Raw genomic sequence first — 15,796 nt, 5'->3', positions numbered from 1 at the left:
ATTAACTTCTCTACCTAGAGTAATGATATGAAATCAAATGGTTAGACTAAAAGCAAAATTAAGTGAAAGCTTCATACAAGGAGGATATTCAATAGAATATCAATTTATGACACTAAAAGCCAGACAAATTCAAAAAAATGTGTCATTGTCTTGAAAGATTTACATTTCTAATAACATACAGGGATTTTGGAACAAATATAACTATCTTTGCCAAACATTACGCCACGTTTACGACAGAATATTTCCTTATCTTAATCCCATTTCGTATAATAAAATCAAGTGGTAATTATTTGCTAATTTAACTATTGTTTACAAGAATTATTTAGTATGTACCATATCAAAGATTTTTTGTATGTTAGAGTATTATAATGTAAGAAATAAAATAGTAATGTACTCAGTATATTTTTCACTGATAAATTTTATATTTAATGTATATTTATTCCTTTAAAATTAATCCCAAGTGATATAAAACTTTTAAATTGTATTCACTAACCTTGTAACAACTTTTAATTACATATTCTGTTGTTATATGTTAATATATAGTAACAATAATATTCTATATTTAATAATAATATTATATGTTGCAATCAAATCAATCAGGACTATTTATCAGTTTATTAAATTGATATACTTCCAGCGATATTTAATGAAGTTAAGAACTCCGTTCATATTAAATAATTGCTTGAAATGGTGTCATTTACCGATAATAATAAAATGTAATATATCAAATATAAAACGAAAGCTTCTTGTCAGTTCAGACATTTTATGAGCCTTTATCAAGCCCTGTTTACAAAATTATCTGACTTATTATCATAATTTATATTTTGCTTAACTAAATAGATGTATTAAAATATAATTTAGTAATAGAGGTAATAATAATTATAGGCAACCAAACAATTACAATTATGAAAAAATATAAAGACATTATGATAACTGATAGGCATCTAAACATACACTATATTTCTGGAAAAGTACATTTTCTAATGGAAAACAATTCTCAAGTAAACAAGAAGAAAATAAATTTGAATAAATAAATCTCTGTTACTTACAATCATCGGCCACTGTTTATCGTTCGACCTGTTCATATCTAGTTCGTGTTAATTCTAAATCAAACTATACAGGTAAATAGTTCGGCGTATTTGTGCTACGGTTTTCGTTAAATATAGTCTGTCAGGTATACATTCGCATTATATTATTTGATAACCACTATCTTTGTTTGTAATAGCGGAGATAAGGTGGGAATTTAACCCTGTTAAGACCACATTTATGGATATATAAATAGACAAATTTTAGGACTTTCAAATTTAATTTACAATATTTTTTTGGCACTTATTTTACAGGCACTAATACATTCTAGGTGCAAATATACGCTTCGGGAATATATAGACTAGAAAAAAGTTCCAATGTAAAACACATCTAGAGCATTATTTAATTGTTTTAAATTTTTGAAATCTTGTCTGTCACTGTCACTATTATGTCAATGTCATCTCGTATTGAATATTTGTAATATTAACAGATTTCTTTATAAGAAGTCTTTTTGATGACAATTAAAAAATATTATAAAAAGTAACACATAAATATATTAAAAATATTCATAACATTAAAATTATTATTCATCATTCTAAAACTTTAGACGACTTAATACAGTTTAAGTCTCAGAACCGAATAGCATGATTTCTTTCAATATAATGTATTTATTGGTACAAACTTTTAATTTATATTTTGAATATATGAATTGTAATTATTCAATAGCTTTATAATTTTTTTAAAGTAATAGTTTATATAATCTACTGGAGACATATATTGTAAAAGTGTTATTGATACTAATTAAAAGGGTGCAATTTGTAAAAGATGTTGCCTATTATTACATACATAACCACAATTGAAATTTACATTAGGAATATTTAAGTAGGTAAAATGCTTTAAATTTACAGCATAAATATATTTATGATAGTCATGAATAATTAAATGCGATCTTAATTTTATTCTGATGACATTGTAACGAACATTTGGCAAATAATAAAATTTAACATAATCGGTTTTACACATTTCAAATACGCTAACTGTTTATCACCGTTTAATTCTATACACCATTTTATATTATATGCGTTTTATGTGACAAACGACATGTGACAATTATATAATGGACTCACTATGTTGAATATACGTTTTGAATGTTTTGTACGTTTAATTTAATAATTTAATTGTTCTTAGGATGTTTTAACTATTTAGGCGTTAAAAATGATTTATATTTACAACAAAAAAAAAACGGAAAGCAGGTTACGTGTTGTGTATTGTCCAAAGATTATTTTTACTTAATGTTTAACATAATTGTGTAGCAAACGTAAGTTGGTTTTCAAGTTTCCCGAGCATAATTGATGATAAATGAATTTATGTCGATGTATGTTACTACAACTAGTTAATAAATTAGTTTGTAATACGTACCCAATAAAGTCGTGTGATGATGACTGAATCTGTTTGGAGACCAGTACACTAGAAAATGTAACTAATTTTTTCTACTAATTTGCACCTGTGTCGGGCTCTACAGGTATAACACCTCATATGTAACGTCGACCCACACTCATAAGTACTAGAACGGTGACGTCATTTCTTATCTTTTAGCACCTTGGAAGTGGGGTGAAAACTTTATAGAGTGTTCCAAAAGTATCGTGGATGGGTTTGAACGTTAGTATTCAGTTCCATTTTGATCTTAGGTATTAATTTTTTATAAATCATAGAGGGCAGCACTTATTTCCTCCATATTAAATTGTCATTGTCAGAGCGTATAATTGTCATTAAAGCGCCATCTGTCATTATAATTTATTAACTAAATTATTTTTCGGTTTTATGAATAACATTACATAAATGTATTCTTTGGTAGTAAATTGGAAACAGTCAAAATTACACATTTGTTCTTCTAGTGGTATCATTAATTATAACAAATTAGGTTTACTCCGTTATTGACAATCTAATTATAATGATAAATAATATTTTCTAGAACTATTTTAGTATAATTTTTGTCGACTTCTTCAAGACACATCCTGTATATCGAACAATACAAAAATTACTGTATATAGAGGACGAAAAATATTTGTTAACGTTTACCAGGTCTTAAAAGCATTTAGTCACACAGATACCCATTAAATGTTTAACGACGTCAAACAATGCTAATCCTTCCAATCATTGTTTCGAAAATGTAAAACGCGCATTTTGTATCCTACAGGACAAGAACACCTTGGAATGAAACGTTTATGTTTGTTTTATGTTACCTAAATCATTTTACTGTGCTGATAAAGTTGTTTGCATTTAGTTAAAACCTACATTAAATAAACACCACTAATTAGATGGTTTAAGACAACACAAATTTGAAAATGACAAGATTAATGTAGTGTGTAGAAATCCAAGTTTCTGGATGAAGAAATTATTAGGGGTAAAATTGGCGTTATTACCTAATTCTTCTTCTTTCATCGCCTTCGCCATTTTAAAATTTTTTTTCGACCTTTAATTTTTAACATTTAACTTGAATATTGAATTCGAATTACCAATTGATATTTTAATGCTCTGTAGCGACCTTGAGGCATGTCGAATTTTACATCGTGGAATAACGGTCTACAAAATACCCAGAAATATAATCCTAGATGTTGAACACGGGCGGGGTGCCAGCAGCGCCAACTAGAAACCGATAACGAATAGCTGGCGGCAACCCCGAGACGTTTATCTGGGATGTTATTGAAGGGTATTTCGACCATTCAGTGCTCAACCCTCGGTTGATTTAGACGTGCCACCGACGTCTGCCCAAGCCTCGTCTCCAGGTAATACCGCTGCCATCCGTTTTATCTATCACTTTTAGCCATCACTGTTTCATTTCGTTTTACCTCCATTCACCGAGCCACATCATTTACTCTAAACCTCTATGGATTATGTGGCTTAAATTTGGGATGTCGGCCGCGGAAATAAAATCGATATTTTTCAAAATATGGATATAGGGATTTCGATATTTAAATAAATATCGATATTTCATCACTTCCACTTTTTCACCCAAAATTCACTTAATTAAAAATATCCAAAAACAGAAGTTCAATACTCTTCTTGAAAAACCCTAGGTTTTTGATATGGATATTTTAATTTGCAACCAAAAGTTCGATACTCTCATTCGATTTCGATCATACAACTATCGACATTTTTTTTGAAAAAATATTAAAAAATATCGATATTTTTTCGGTGTCTCTAGCCTTAATACTCATTCTTAACGAGCTGCTTAATAAGGATTTCGTTATTTGATCGATTTGATGTATATTTTGTAATATTTCTGGATGAAGTAACTTATAAATCCTATATTTATGAGATTTTAAACAAGGATATTTATTTAATGTTTATTGAACCAAGTGTTCTTTTTTGTTTGTTGGCCAAGAACTATTGGTGAAAATGTAAGTATAAAAAGCATCAATAAATGCAAACCAATGTTAAATTCCGCAGTTTTGATATTTCTCTGCATAAAATAACAGTTTCTCATTTAGTATTATTGAGTTATTCAGTATATATATATATATATACAATATGAAACTCTCTGAATTTTCGACATTCATTACTACAACTACACTTTTAGAAACCTATGTTGACAAACTTTTACAAAAAATTGCCTGGAGGTCCAAAAAGTTCGAAGACAATGAACTGCAAGACTTATTGGGCAAAAACCCAACTCAAACTTTCAAAGAACTTTCAAGCAACTTAGCACTTGATGAATCCACTCTTTCAAGATGTTGGCATGCAGTGGAGAAGTTCCAAAACGAAGGAAAATAACTACCTAATATTTTAGGTAGTAGATGCCATTTCGAATTGTTTACACATCCTTTTTATTGCTTTCCAGCCGAAATGTGATTGTGATTAGTGATGAAAAGTGGATTTGTTGCAAACCCAAGAACATTTATGGGTTAGTCCAGGATGTAGATGGCCACATTGACACAGAAGTCGAATAACGATAAGCATAAAGTATTGCTGTACATATGGTGGACTTGTGGCAAGGTATGTATTACGAGGAATGAATGAATAAACACACTAACAATTTGTTTGTTTCCTTCGTTTAATCATAGTGATTGCCTTTTTGCCACCGAACCTTTACAATTCTGAAATTTTAGTTAGATTCTTTCTCTAGCTCCCGCTCTATCCCCAAAGTCATCGTTGACATGCGATGGAAAATATTGAAAACGAGTGAAAATAACTAGGTGTGTATAACGAGGAATAAATGAATGAATACCCTAACAATTTGTTTGTTTTCTTCTTTTTCTCATGGTGACTGCTTTTTTGTCACCGAAGCTTTGCAATCGTGAAATTCTAGTTAGAATTTTTCTCTAGCTCCCGCTCTGTCCCTAAAGTCATTCCATCAATAATCAAAGAATCAGCTGGAAAGAGCGGTTTTAACGGTGTATGCGTAGACATGACCAGCTTAATCCAGTATCTCAAGAATTCGTCTCCCCAAGTAAGTATACATAATGCATGTTTTTCACTCTGGTAACCAAACCGAATAATAAACGGCGAGATCAGCAAGGTGCATCTCACTGTTGTATTCACCAGACATGGTCTACCAATTTTTCAGATAGATGCTGCATAGCTTGGCTGCCACACGGTACAATGTACCTAGTTGTCTTCGGTGCCAAAATCACCCCTTTTAAAACGTCTAAACCAGTATTCACATGTTGAAATGGATGGAGTATGGTTGCCATAAGCTTAATGCAGCATTTGATGACTTTCAGCCACTTTTTTCTTCAAATTGAAGTAAAAATGTTAAACTTCCCGCAAATGCAATTTACTCGGTATAAATTCAGACATTTTCAACACGCGGAAAATATTTTTTCATACTTCTACGAAATGACATACTAAAAAGTGAAGCCTGTCAATTAGACTTCAACATGAAGTTGGTTAATATAAATAATATATGCGATATAAAATTAATTTATAGATCTGATGCAATAATGGATCATAATTCGATTGCTGCCAAAGACACATTTCTCATTTCATATATTCAAAGCATAGCCAACGTAAGTGAATTTATTACATTTATGGTTAAATTAATTCAACATATGCTAGCTATAAATGTGTAATATTTAAAAAGATGATTTAGAATATTTATACATCTTTGTTTGTTTGTGATAAAAATGTACCGGATTTTTTTTTAATTGGCAAAAGAGAACTGGAGTATTATTGGAAATTTACAGTAAGGCATGAGAAAAGGAAAGAGTGTCGCAGGATTGGTAAAGGGCATTCATTTTTCCGATACATAAAAGGGCAGACAAAAGGGGCTGCAATAATAATAGAATAATTCGTCTACTGCGCATGACTATGAATATATCTAAACAAATAATAGAAAACAATTAAAACTACGTAAAAAGACTAACTTCAAATTTGGATATTTACTCCGAAAAGAAAGAGGCCCCAAGACCGTATATTCTAATAGAAATAACAGAAAAACCAACAAAACAAACCCTCTTAAAGATTTGAAAAATATATTTAACAGAGTAAGAAGAGAAATGTTAAGCGTTATATTAGAACAAAGAGGAGTAAGTTGTGAACGGATAAAAGTTATTCACAAAATAGATGGGAAGAACATTTTAATACGGACAATAAGACTCTTCAAATGCACGAATAATTTTTACAAGACCTATAACTTTGGTTTGTGATTGTAATGTTTATGTATTGATATATAATTACATATTGTTTTATATTCTCCCTTTTCCTTTCAAAATTATTTTAACATGAAAGATGTTTATAAAAGCTTCTTTATATTATATCTTTCATGTACCATAAAATTTTAACTTGAATCTCAACGGAAATTTGGGAATTCATGATAATTTATTCTATTTATATTACATTCTCCAAATATACGTACAATTTGTAATAACTGGCAACGTTGCAAATTCAAATCACTGTCCGCATGTTATGATTCTCCAGAAATAGGCGCTTGTGATCAACGATATCTATTGGTGAAAATGTGAAGTATAAATAAAAAACAACGTAATCTAAATATTAAATTTGATGGTTTTGACATTTCCCTACATAAAATAACAATTTTCTAGCGGCTATATTTGAAGTATAGGGTATATAGAGTCATTCATTAGTTTTGTTGTTTGATTTGAAGAAATGTGTTGCTGAAGCCGGCCGGTAACGAAAAAGCTCGATGTCAATAAATTGCAAAACTTATTAGAGGAAACCCCAGTTTAAACTCGCAAAGATCTTAACAGTTAAGGAAGAAATTGTTACCAGACGTTCATATGCCATGAGAAAGGAGGGAAAATGGCTACCACACGAATAGACTAAAAATGCCACTTTGTTGTTGCAAAAAGACCAGCAATAGCGACTAACAAATGCAAAGTAATCCTTCTACGTGACACATTGTTGGAGCTTGAATGGGAAATTCTGCCACAATCAGCGTAGTCGCCAGACATATTATTTTAATTACCATTTGTTCAGATGGATGCAGCATAGCTTGAGTGGCACACGGTTTCGAAATACTATAACGCCATATTACCAGAAAGATAGGAAAAATGTCAATAAATGCCCTTTTAAAGTGAATATGCATAGAACCTAATAGAAAGACCAGCAAACGGCGTAAGAAAACTTAGGAAGAAAAAGAGATCTTTTCTGTTTTACTGAATGAGAATTTTACCCAAATATCCAAAAGTAAACAAACTAAAAAAAACAGTAAAAAAATGTTATTTTATTGTTTCAAGTTTTAAAAACGTGTTCATGTATAATTTTCAGATTATTATTATTATGATTAATTTTTGTTAATTATTTATGTTAAAATTAAATTAATTGCAATATAAAATTTTCATACTTTTCTGTGATATTGCTGCTATAAAAAGGTACATTGTTGAATTTTACTGTATCTATGTTAATCCAAATTATATTTACACTGTGAATGTCGTCTTCTGAACAAATAAGATTTCTAATAAAGATAAGAATATTATTAATGGAATAAGGTCTATATAATGAGTGATATGCTCATGTATTTAATAGTTAGAACCATTATAAAAGTCAAATTATTTAATAGAACATCTTTTATATATATATATATATATATATATATATATATATATATATATATATATTAAAGTCTCCTTTTACCAACTATGGGTTTATCTGGACTGGGCCTAAAGTTTAACTTGGGGTCCGAACCGCGGTCCTCAGCATTAAGCCCATCGTCCAACTTTAGAAGAAATGGTCCCAGAAAGCATTCCGATCCTGTCTTACCCAGTCTGATTACTGGCGTGACTGGGATCTCTCATTTCCCTTGACGGATTTTACACTCTTGTCTAGAACATTCACAAATTTTCAACAATCACAAACATAAATTTACGACCATGCCCCAGCAGGATCCTAACCCGCAGCTATCACAACAGTAGGAGCATCGTCCCACCGCCTTTACCACTGCGGCACCAAGCCCAGCTTAATAGAACATCTTAAATCAAATTCTATATATGTTCATGAAATAAGATGAGTTTGAAATTAACTAAGTAGTTTAATGGACACTATCTCTAATAAATATAACACCGTCTTATTATATAAAATGGAAGTAATACACAAAAACTAATTTTAAAAATATAATTGATATGTTATGCAACCAATAATACTGAAACGGATTTAATGCATATTTAGCTTTTTTGAATTTTAATTTATATATTTTTAAAGAATGCCATCGAATCGTTATGCAACCAATTATACTAGAACGGTATTCACATACCTCCAAATCGAGTTTCTAAGGTCAAATTGTAATATATGTATTTTGTTGACAATATTCGAACACTTGATTGTTGTGTTGTTAATTCTGGACGCATTAGTTGATTATTAAGGGGTTTCATTCCGATAAAAATTCAGTCCAAGGCACAAGACCGCATAGCAAACATGCTTCGAAACAGCATCAGAGTCCTGCTTCAAGTGGAGAAGAATGTCCATAGTAAGTAGCCACCATTGTAATGTAGGAACTTGCATTTAACGTTTTGGTTCGGGATTGGTTGCGATTGTGGGTTTGATTAAAATTCTGTAAATAGATTTGTTTTGAACTAGCGCTGTTTACATTACAGATTTTTTATTTTTGTGAAATTTTGTTTTTTTTATGATTGAGATAATGTGATCAAATTTTATCATAATTATATAATAAATATGCAGAATTATATAATATGTTATTAATACAAACACAATAGTTTTTAAGAGCTCAAGATTCTATGATAATCAAATGTTCCCCCTAGGTATTTGTTTTGAATATTAATGGGTGTAACTTTGGTTCAACGAAATTTAACTACTATAAATAGAATTCGAGTTTTTTGCAGGACGCAGTATTAGATAAAAAATATTTTATTTTTCTGTACTTATTGGTATATAAATGGTTTCATCCTTCTAATTATTATTTGTTTACAAATATAATTTATTTATTTTACTAAGTTTATATTTACTGTTTTTTCTTTTTACGAATTTTATAACTTTCAAATATTTTTTATCAATGGTATAGTGTTATGTAAGATTGTTTATGTATGTATATATATATATATATATTTATATTTATATATAAATGTGGAGGTGTATACAAGGGACTTTGAACTTTCTATTTATATCATATTTATTACCAGGAAATTTTAGACAAATTACTTTTTATTTATTTGCTTTTCAAATAGATAAAACGTTATCTTGAATGAGAGAATAAATCCCACTCCTACAAATAGAATAATTTAATATTTTTTACTTACATTATGCTATTTTATATGCATTAAAATAATATTGTAATATATATATATATATATATATATATATATATATATATATATATATATATATAAATATATATATACATTTATATGTGTGTATATATATACAATAATATCAATCAAGCTTCATTATTATTAGAGCATCATAAATATGAATTATTATTTCAAATATTATATATAATGTGAATTAAATTGGATGTTATTTTTACATTACAATATAGCGCGACAGAACAGTAATATCGCGTTCATTGGCTTGGGTCAGATGGGAGCTCGAATGGTCAATAATTTAATAAAGAATGGAGAAAAACCCAAAGTGTATGATGTAGTTCCAGAAGCAGCCAAAAGTTTAAAAGGTAATTGGCATTCGTTCCACACGGATCAATGTATCTGTGGTATATTACTCGAACTGATGCTACTATTATCAACTGTACAGGTGCTATACCGTGCTCGTCGCTCGAGGAAGTCGTCGATGGTTCGAAAATCGTCATCACCATGCTTCCAAATGGCAAAATCGTCAAAGACACCATTTTAGGGGAGCAGGGCATTCTCAAACGAGTCGCAAAAAATTCTCTGGTGTTAGACTGTTCGACTATCGGACCACAAGTAAATTTTTATATTCCTATCATTTTGAAGTATAAACACGAGCTCGTTGTTTTCATTAAACAGGAATCATACGACATTTTATCCGAATTTATCGTTTTTTAGGTTAAATTTTATCTGTTAACATAAACTCAGATATCAGTCAGATAGACGTAATTGCGGTTCAATGTTAAATTTATGCGTTTATAAATATATCCGATACCTTGCACAAGTTTCTAAATTATCACTTACGCCTTTAGCATTTTTTTGTAAAATGTAATTTTTCAGAACCCATTTAATCAGTAATAAGTCATATCAAAATTGATGATAAAATATAACAATGCAAGGTAACATTACTTGTAGGTGGCCCAAGAAGTATTTAATGCCGCTCAAGAATCCAACGTCCGCTTCTTAGATGCCCCCGTTTCCGGTGGTGTTGTAGGGGCACAAGCTGGAACCTTGTGCTTCATGGTTGGCGGCGCCAAAAAAGATTGCGATGAGGTAGAGCCAATTTTACTACACATGGGCAAGAAAGTACTGCACTGCGGAAAACCAGGAGCCGGACAAATAACAAAGTTATGTAATAACTTAATTTTAGGTGAGAAATAGTCAATGATATGAGATAATTACTTATTTATAAACAACGCGGTATATTAGATAGAGCAATAACATTTGTCTATAGACAAGAATGTAAAATTTGACAAAAACTGGTCTTTATCCAGTCGGTATTGAAGGCGACTACATACATGACCGGACATCATACCCGATCATAATTGTTGTCCTGGTACCTCTAATTAATCTGTCAAATGAAGACTGAATGCAACAGAAAATGATTAATTGTCATATTTACTATAAATAAATTTTTAGAATAAATATTTATTTAATATTCGATTAAATTAAATTATGAAAATAAATTAATTCGTTCATTGATAACATAGAAATAAATATAATTTGAAGTGTCATTCATATTCAATCAATTCGATTTTTTTTCATCAAATATAGGAGTTACTATGATTGGGACTGCAGAAGCGATGAACCTAGGAGTTAAACTGGGAATCGATCCCAAATTACTAACCGACGTCGTAAATATCTCTACTGGTCGATCCTGGTCTTCTGATACATACAATCCGGTCCCCGGCGTTATGGAAAACGTCCCATCCGCCAATAATTATGAGGGAGGCTTTTCCGTTGAATTGATTGCTAAAGATCTAGGTAAATAGTCGAACTGATTATTTATTATTTTAGTACTAGGACTCAATTAAATCTTATTTTCAGGTTTAGCTGGTGATGCAGCTTTAGGTATTAATGCACCTATCCCACTGGCAGCGATGTCGCATCAATTATTTAGAACCATGATCACATATGGCTTAGCTAAAAAGGACTTCTCTGTAATATACAAATATCTAGAGGGGGCTAAGGTGCAATAAACTTATAAAAAACATGGATGCTTTCATTTATAATTCCTCATCTGTAAATTTTAAATAAGACAATAGGATTTATTTAAAAATATTTTATTGAATTAATCTAACAAAAAATTTCTATACAATTTTTCATGATTTTTATTAGAAAATTTAGCGATAAACGGTATTTTTAATATATCTACATATCCCTCGGATAATTCTGGTTCCTGATAATTTTTTCGATAGCTGAAAATTATGATATCACTGATGACTGCGTGACTGGGATCAGTCAATTCCCTAAACAAATTGTTGTGCCTCATTTGAGTCACAGTTACATCCATAACAAAACACCGAGTATCAACATTAAGTTTCTTGGCCACTTGAATAAACCTAGATCGAGTTTCCTTATCAACATTTGTATTATCAATGACGACGTTCTTTTTCTGTGCTAGAGCATCCTCCATTTCTTTAACGCACTTTTGCCAGGAACCCAATTGATCCCTACTAATATGAATGTAACCTTTAGGAATGAGACTGCCTTTGACAAAATTACTTTTGCCTGAACCTGGTCCACCAACCATTAGAACGACGTGCTGCTTGGGATAGGAAACATCTGGATACATCAAATTACTTGTATCAATTCTGGGATCAAACTCTGGCATTTTAAATGGAACTGGTTTTTGTTTCAAAAAATATTCTTCAGGTGTATAAAATTTTAAACCTTTAAAACAAAAATATTAACAGATACAGTTAAAATAAATAAAAAAAAAGAAACAAACCAATATTCATTGCAAATAGTCTATCTGCACAAGAGTGGTCTTTATTTCGTTTAGGGGCCCAATTTTTTTCTCTCCCAGCAGCATCACCAACAAAAAATGACTGATTAATATCAATACTAATATCATTATTTTTCTTATTTAACAGACAATCCCACATCCCAGTCCTAGGTTTCCTAAAATGTTTTTTTCCTATGGCTATAAATACTTGAACTGGTAGATTTAAAGATTTAAGAATATTTTCAATTTTTTTCTTAAAATCCTTAATTTTTGTATTATCATTCCTTAAGCCAAACTGATTAGTGAAGAACACCACTTTGTATTTTTCCTCATACACTTTCCGTAATTGATTTTTGACATCTCCAAGATACCAAGTCCAGTCATCCATATTTGTGGGAAATCTTGCTCCAGATTTTGTTTTAATAATAGTTCCATCAATATCAAAACCGGCTATTTTATTTCTACCTTCGCAATTTCCTGGGGTATATATCAGCATTTCCTTATTATTGATATCCTCCCACATACCTACAGTGTTTAATTCTTGTGCAGATTCCATATTTGTTTCCCCTTTCTTGAAAATATCATACATAATTTTTCGTTTTTTCACTTCACTTTCTGTTTTATCACTTTCAGGTTCTGGGTCAAATATTACTTTGAATTTATGATTCCCTATTCGAAGTTCAATTATATCATGGTGACCGATTGTATATACTAAATTACTTTGTAAAGCTAAACCATTACAACCTGACAATGCTTTTCCTACAACTTTAAGTTTTACCTTATTTTCTTTAATATCAGAATATAACAGTATTTGTTTTTTTGATACAAAAGTATCTTTTATTTCGGTGTCTTCGTTTCTACCTAAGACAGTAGGAGTTAAATGAGGTAAATTAATTTGCTTATTGGTTTCAACGTTAATTAAATAACATTGACGTTGATTAAACATGACAAAACTATTTATACGAACGCTTTAGCGAACTATTTAAACGAATTGTGGTAAGTAAAAAATCAAACAAAAATACGTAGCCTTTGAAATTTGGATTGTAAGGTTATGTAACATTATTTGTTTTTTTAAATTGTTTTTATAATGAGTGTTTATCCTTTTGCTTAAACTATGAGTCAAGAAATAAAAAATACAATTGGGATTTTGTGTAAAGTATTGAACCTAGTTTATAAAGTTAATTTAAAACCAGAGCATTTTCGATTAGCAAAATTTAATAAAAACGATGAAAATGTGGTATGTATCTGTATCACAAAGAATATAATATGAAAATATGTATACATTGTAGGTAGAGGTTTTATGGAATGTGATATTTAAGATATTAAATGAATCGGATATCGCACAAGTGAAAAATAAACTAAAACAATTAAACTATGAAAGAAGGGAGTTTTTTAATGTTCTTTATGAAACTGTTTGCAGTAGAGAATTGCTTTTAGCACTAGCCTTTATAATTTCAGTGTCTCTTAAAGAATGTATTGAAAAAGTTTTGGATAAGTCTGTTTTTTCGGCATCATATGATGGTTTTAAAGAAAACCTTGATCTTATACCTGTGGAGCTTATAAAATTAAATGAAAAAGATGTAATAAATTATAAAAAATGGATTTCTGGAAAAATATGTTTAAATAATAATATGATTTTTGAATACAATGAACAGGTTAAAAAAATGTATGAAAAGGTAATTTATTTTTATATATATTTATACCTACTATTGAAATATTGTTTAATCTGGTGTTTCAGATCAGTAATAGCATAGACATGAAAGCTAATGGCTCCTTAACAATATATGAATTGTTAGCCCTGAAAGATAAGTCATATGCTGAGAAATTTTTTTCTGATTCTGAACCTATGATGAATCTCTTGAGTTTCTATACGGAGTGGTTAAAGAAAGAGAAAATTTTTTGGAAATGGATGGTAATACAAATTTAAATTTAGTGTATTTCTTTAAATTTTTAAAATTTTAGATAACAGTACTGAATGAGGAAAAGAAAATGCAGTCTAAATAATAAAGAATTTAATATATTTTTTACTAGTGTAATCAAAAAATAAATGTATTTTTAAAGTAAAATTATGTTCTTTTAACTGATTCAAGTGATGTCCATATATAATTTGTATCAGAACTTGTTGGTAATACATGTGGGTATGGGGTATTTTTCGACTTATAATAATCTGATGGGGCATGCATTACAAATTCCATACAGTCCAAGTTGCGAGAGATGTCTTCCTCTGGGCCTATTATAAAACAGTTTAAGTTTAGAACTTATATATGTTATTTAAACAAATATTCTACCTATAATATATGTTGCTGGATCAAATTCTTCATTAGGAGGAGGGCTCTCTTCTGTGGGCAATAACCATTGTATAACAGCACTTTTGTTGCAATACTGATCTGTCATCAAGCCAATTACTTGTGCGTAGTAGCAATCATCTTCTTCATCTTTTAAGCACATTATATCACCAATTTGTACATAACTACCCTTTGAATATGCAGATTACACACATTAATGCATAATATTAAAAAATAAATTATTACCTTATAAAACACATAGTCACTAGTGACAGTGGTAGCAGCAGCTGTAGGAGCTTTTACAGGCACTTTTTTAAACAAACCTCTCCTACCCTTTCCTTTTGGTATACCTGATTTGGATAATGCGTTGGGATTCAGCCTAGTTTTATATGTCCTAGATGCTCTAGTTCGTTTTCTACTGGGTTTATCATCTTCATCATCTTTAACGTCTTCGGCGTCGCTGCCCTTTTTCGCCTCGTTAACACATTTATAACATATTACCCCCAAATTCTCGGCATTTGTCCAAAATGATGATTCAGTTGCTTCGCATTTCAAGCAGATTATTGGATTCTTGTATGGCATTTTAAATTACAAAGGTTTAATAATACTATTTGAGGTTAAGCTTCATTATTTTTTTTCTTCATTTCATAGAAATCCCTACTGTCATAAATATAATGCAGGAATAAAAAAAGAAAATACCATTCCATAAATTACGTTGTTATTTAGCAATGAATTATTCTTAGATAAATTAATAAGTTAAGGTCTTATAGCTTTATCAACACTACAATCACAAATAGATTTCAATGTTTTGTGATTACAATCATAAATAATAAATGATGATTGCGCCATCTATGATAAATTGCTCATACTGGGAAGCAAGGCTTATATAGATTAGCAAACATATAGGTTATTACAACATAGATATCTGTAATGTTTGATAAGAAAACTTATGCAGGATTGTTTCATAGTATATACCGTTGAATAGCGCTGATGCATTTTAA

The 15,796-nt window shown here is 30.1% G+C and overlaps 4 protein-coding genes across 4 annotated transcripts; 2 read left to right on the top strand and 2 right to left on the bottom strand.

The window, feature by feature from the left end:
* Positions 1–8,731: 8,731 nt before the first annotated feature.
* Positions 8,732–11,775, top strand: LOC143201067 (3-hydroxyisobutyrate dehydrogenase, mitochondrial). The gene is made up of 6 exons (XM_076411915.1): positions 8,732–8,950; positions 9,977–10,108; positions 10,189–10,358; positions 10,698–10,932; positions 11,337–11,546; positions 11,610–11,775. Exons 1-6 carry the CDS (start codon positions 8,899–8,901, stop codon positions 11,759–11,761), a joined length of 951 nt encoding a protein of 316 aa, XP_076268030.1. The 5' UTR covers positions 8,732–8,898; the 3' UTR covers positions 11,762–11,775.
* A 54-nt stretch (positions 11,776–11,829) lies between these two features.
* On the bottom strand, positions 11,830–13,559 carry PNKP (Polynucleotide kinase 3'-phosphatase). The gene is made up of 2 exons (XM_076411913.1): positions 12,514–13,559; positions 11,830–12,455 (listed from the first exon to the last, which is right to left on the bottom strand). Exons 1-2 carry the CDS (start codon positions 13,454–13,456, stop codon positions 11,854–11,856), a joined length of 1,545 nt encoding a protein of 514 aa, XP_076268028.1. The 5' UTR covers positions 13,457–13,559; the 3' UTR covers positions 11,830–11,853.
* LOC143201068 (uncharacterized) lies at positions 13,530–14,576 on the top strand. Its single transcript, XM_076411916.1, has 4 exons — positions 13,530–13,747; positions 13,800–14,186; positions 14,249–14,422; positions 14,473–14,576. Exons 1-4 carry the CDS (start codon positions 13,625–13,627, stop codon positions 14,512–14,514), a joined length of 726 nt encoding a protein of 241 aa, XP_076268031.1. The 5' UTR covers positions 13,530–13,624; the 3' UTR covers positions 14,515–14,576.
* Positions 14,512–15,603, bottom strand: LOC143201069 (GATA zinc finger domain-containing protein 1). Its single transcript, XM_076411917.1, has 3 exons — positions 15,042–15,603; positions 14,799–14,985; positions 14,512–14,740 (listed from the first exon to the last, which is right to left on the bottom strand). Exons 1-3 carry the CDS (start codon positions 15,375–15,377, stop codon positions 14,577–14,579), a joined length of 687 nt encoding a protein of 228 aa, XP_076268032.1. The 5' UTR covers positions 15,378–15,603; the 3' UTR covers positions 14,512–14,576.
* Positions 15,604–15,796: the final 193 nt, after the last annotated feature.

Source organism: Rhynchophorus ferrugineus, unplaced genomic scaffold (assembly GCF_030347505.1).
Source record: "Rhynchophorus ferrugineus isolate W39M unplaced genomic scaffold, kcgeb_rfMv2 rfM8, whole genome shotgun sequence".
Classification (NCBI taxonomy): domain Eukaryota; kingdom Metazoa; phylum Arthropoda; class Insecta; order Coleoptera; family Curculionidae; genus Rhynchophorus; species Rhynchophorus ferrugineus.
The sequence above is the reverse complement of the archived record's forward strand: the minus strand, read 5'-3'. Positions and strand labels throughout refer to the sequence as shown.

Bases quoted from the DNA above. Each gene is read 5' to 3' on its own strand.
- LOC143201068 (XM_076411916.1), top strand. From the start codon at position 13,625: ATGAGTCAAGAAATAAAAAATACAATTGGGATTTTGTGTAAAGTATTG. The intron at 14,187-14,248 runs GTAATTTATTTT...CTGGTGTTTCAG, and splicing joins TTAAAAAAATGTATGAAAAG to ATCAGTAATAGCATAGACAT. The intron at 14,423-14,472 runs GTAATACAAATT...TTAAAATTTTAG, and splicing joins AAATTTTTTGGAAATGGATG to ATAACAGTACTGAATGAGGA.
- LOC143201069 (XM_076411917.1), bottom strand. From the start codon at position 15,377: ATGCCATACAAGAATCCAATAATCTGCTTGAAATGCGAAGCAACTGAA. The intron at 14,986-15,041 runs GTAATAATTTAT...GCATATTCAAAG, and splicing joins GTGACTATGTGTTTTATAAG to GGTAGTTATGTACAAATTGG. The intron at 14,741-14,798 runs GTAGAATATTTG...GTTTTATAATAG, and splicing joins TCCAGCAACATATATTATAG to GCCCAGAGGAAGACATCTCT.
- PNKP (XM_076411913.1), bottom strand. From the start codon at position 13,456: ATGTTTAATCAACGTCAATGTTATTTAATTAACGTTGAAACCAATAAG. The intron at 12,456-12,513 runs GTTTGTTTCTTT...TTTGTTTTAAAG, and splicing joins ACTATTTGCAATGAATATTG to GTTTAAAATTTTATACACCT.
- LOC143201067 (XM_076411915.1), top strand. From the start codon at position 8,899: ATGCTTCGAAACAGCATCAGAGTCCTGCTTCAAGTGGAGAAGAATGTC. The intron at 10,359-10,697 runs GTAAATTTTTAT...CATTACTTGTAG, and splicing joins GTTCGACTATCGGACCACAA to GTGGCCCAAGAAGTATTTAA. The intron at 10,933-11,336 runs GTGAGAAATAGT...CATCAAATATAG, and splicing joins ATGTAATAACTTAATTTTAG to GAGTTACTATGATTGGGACT.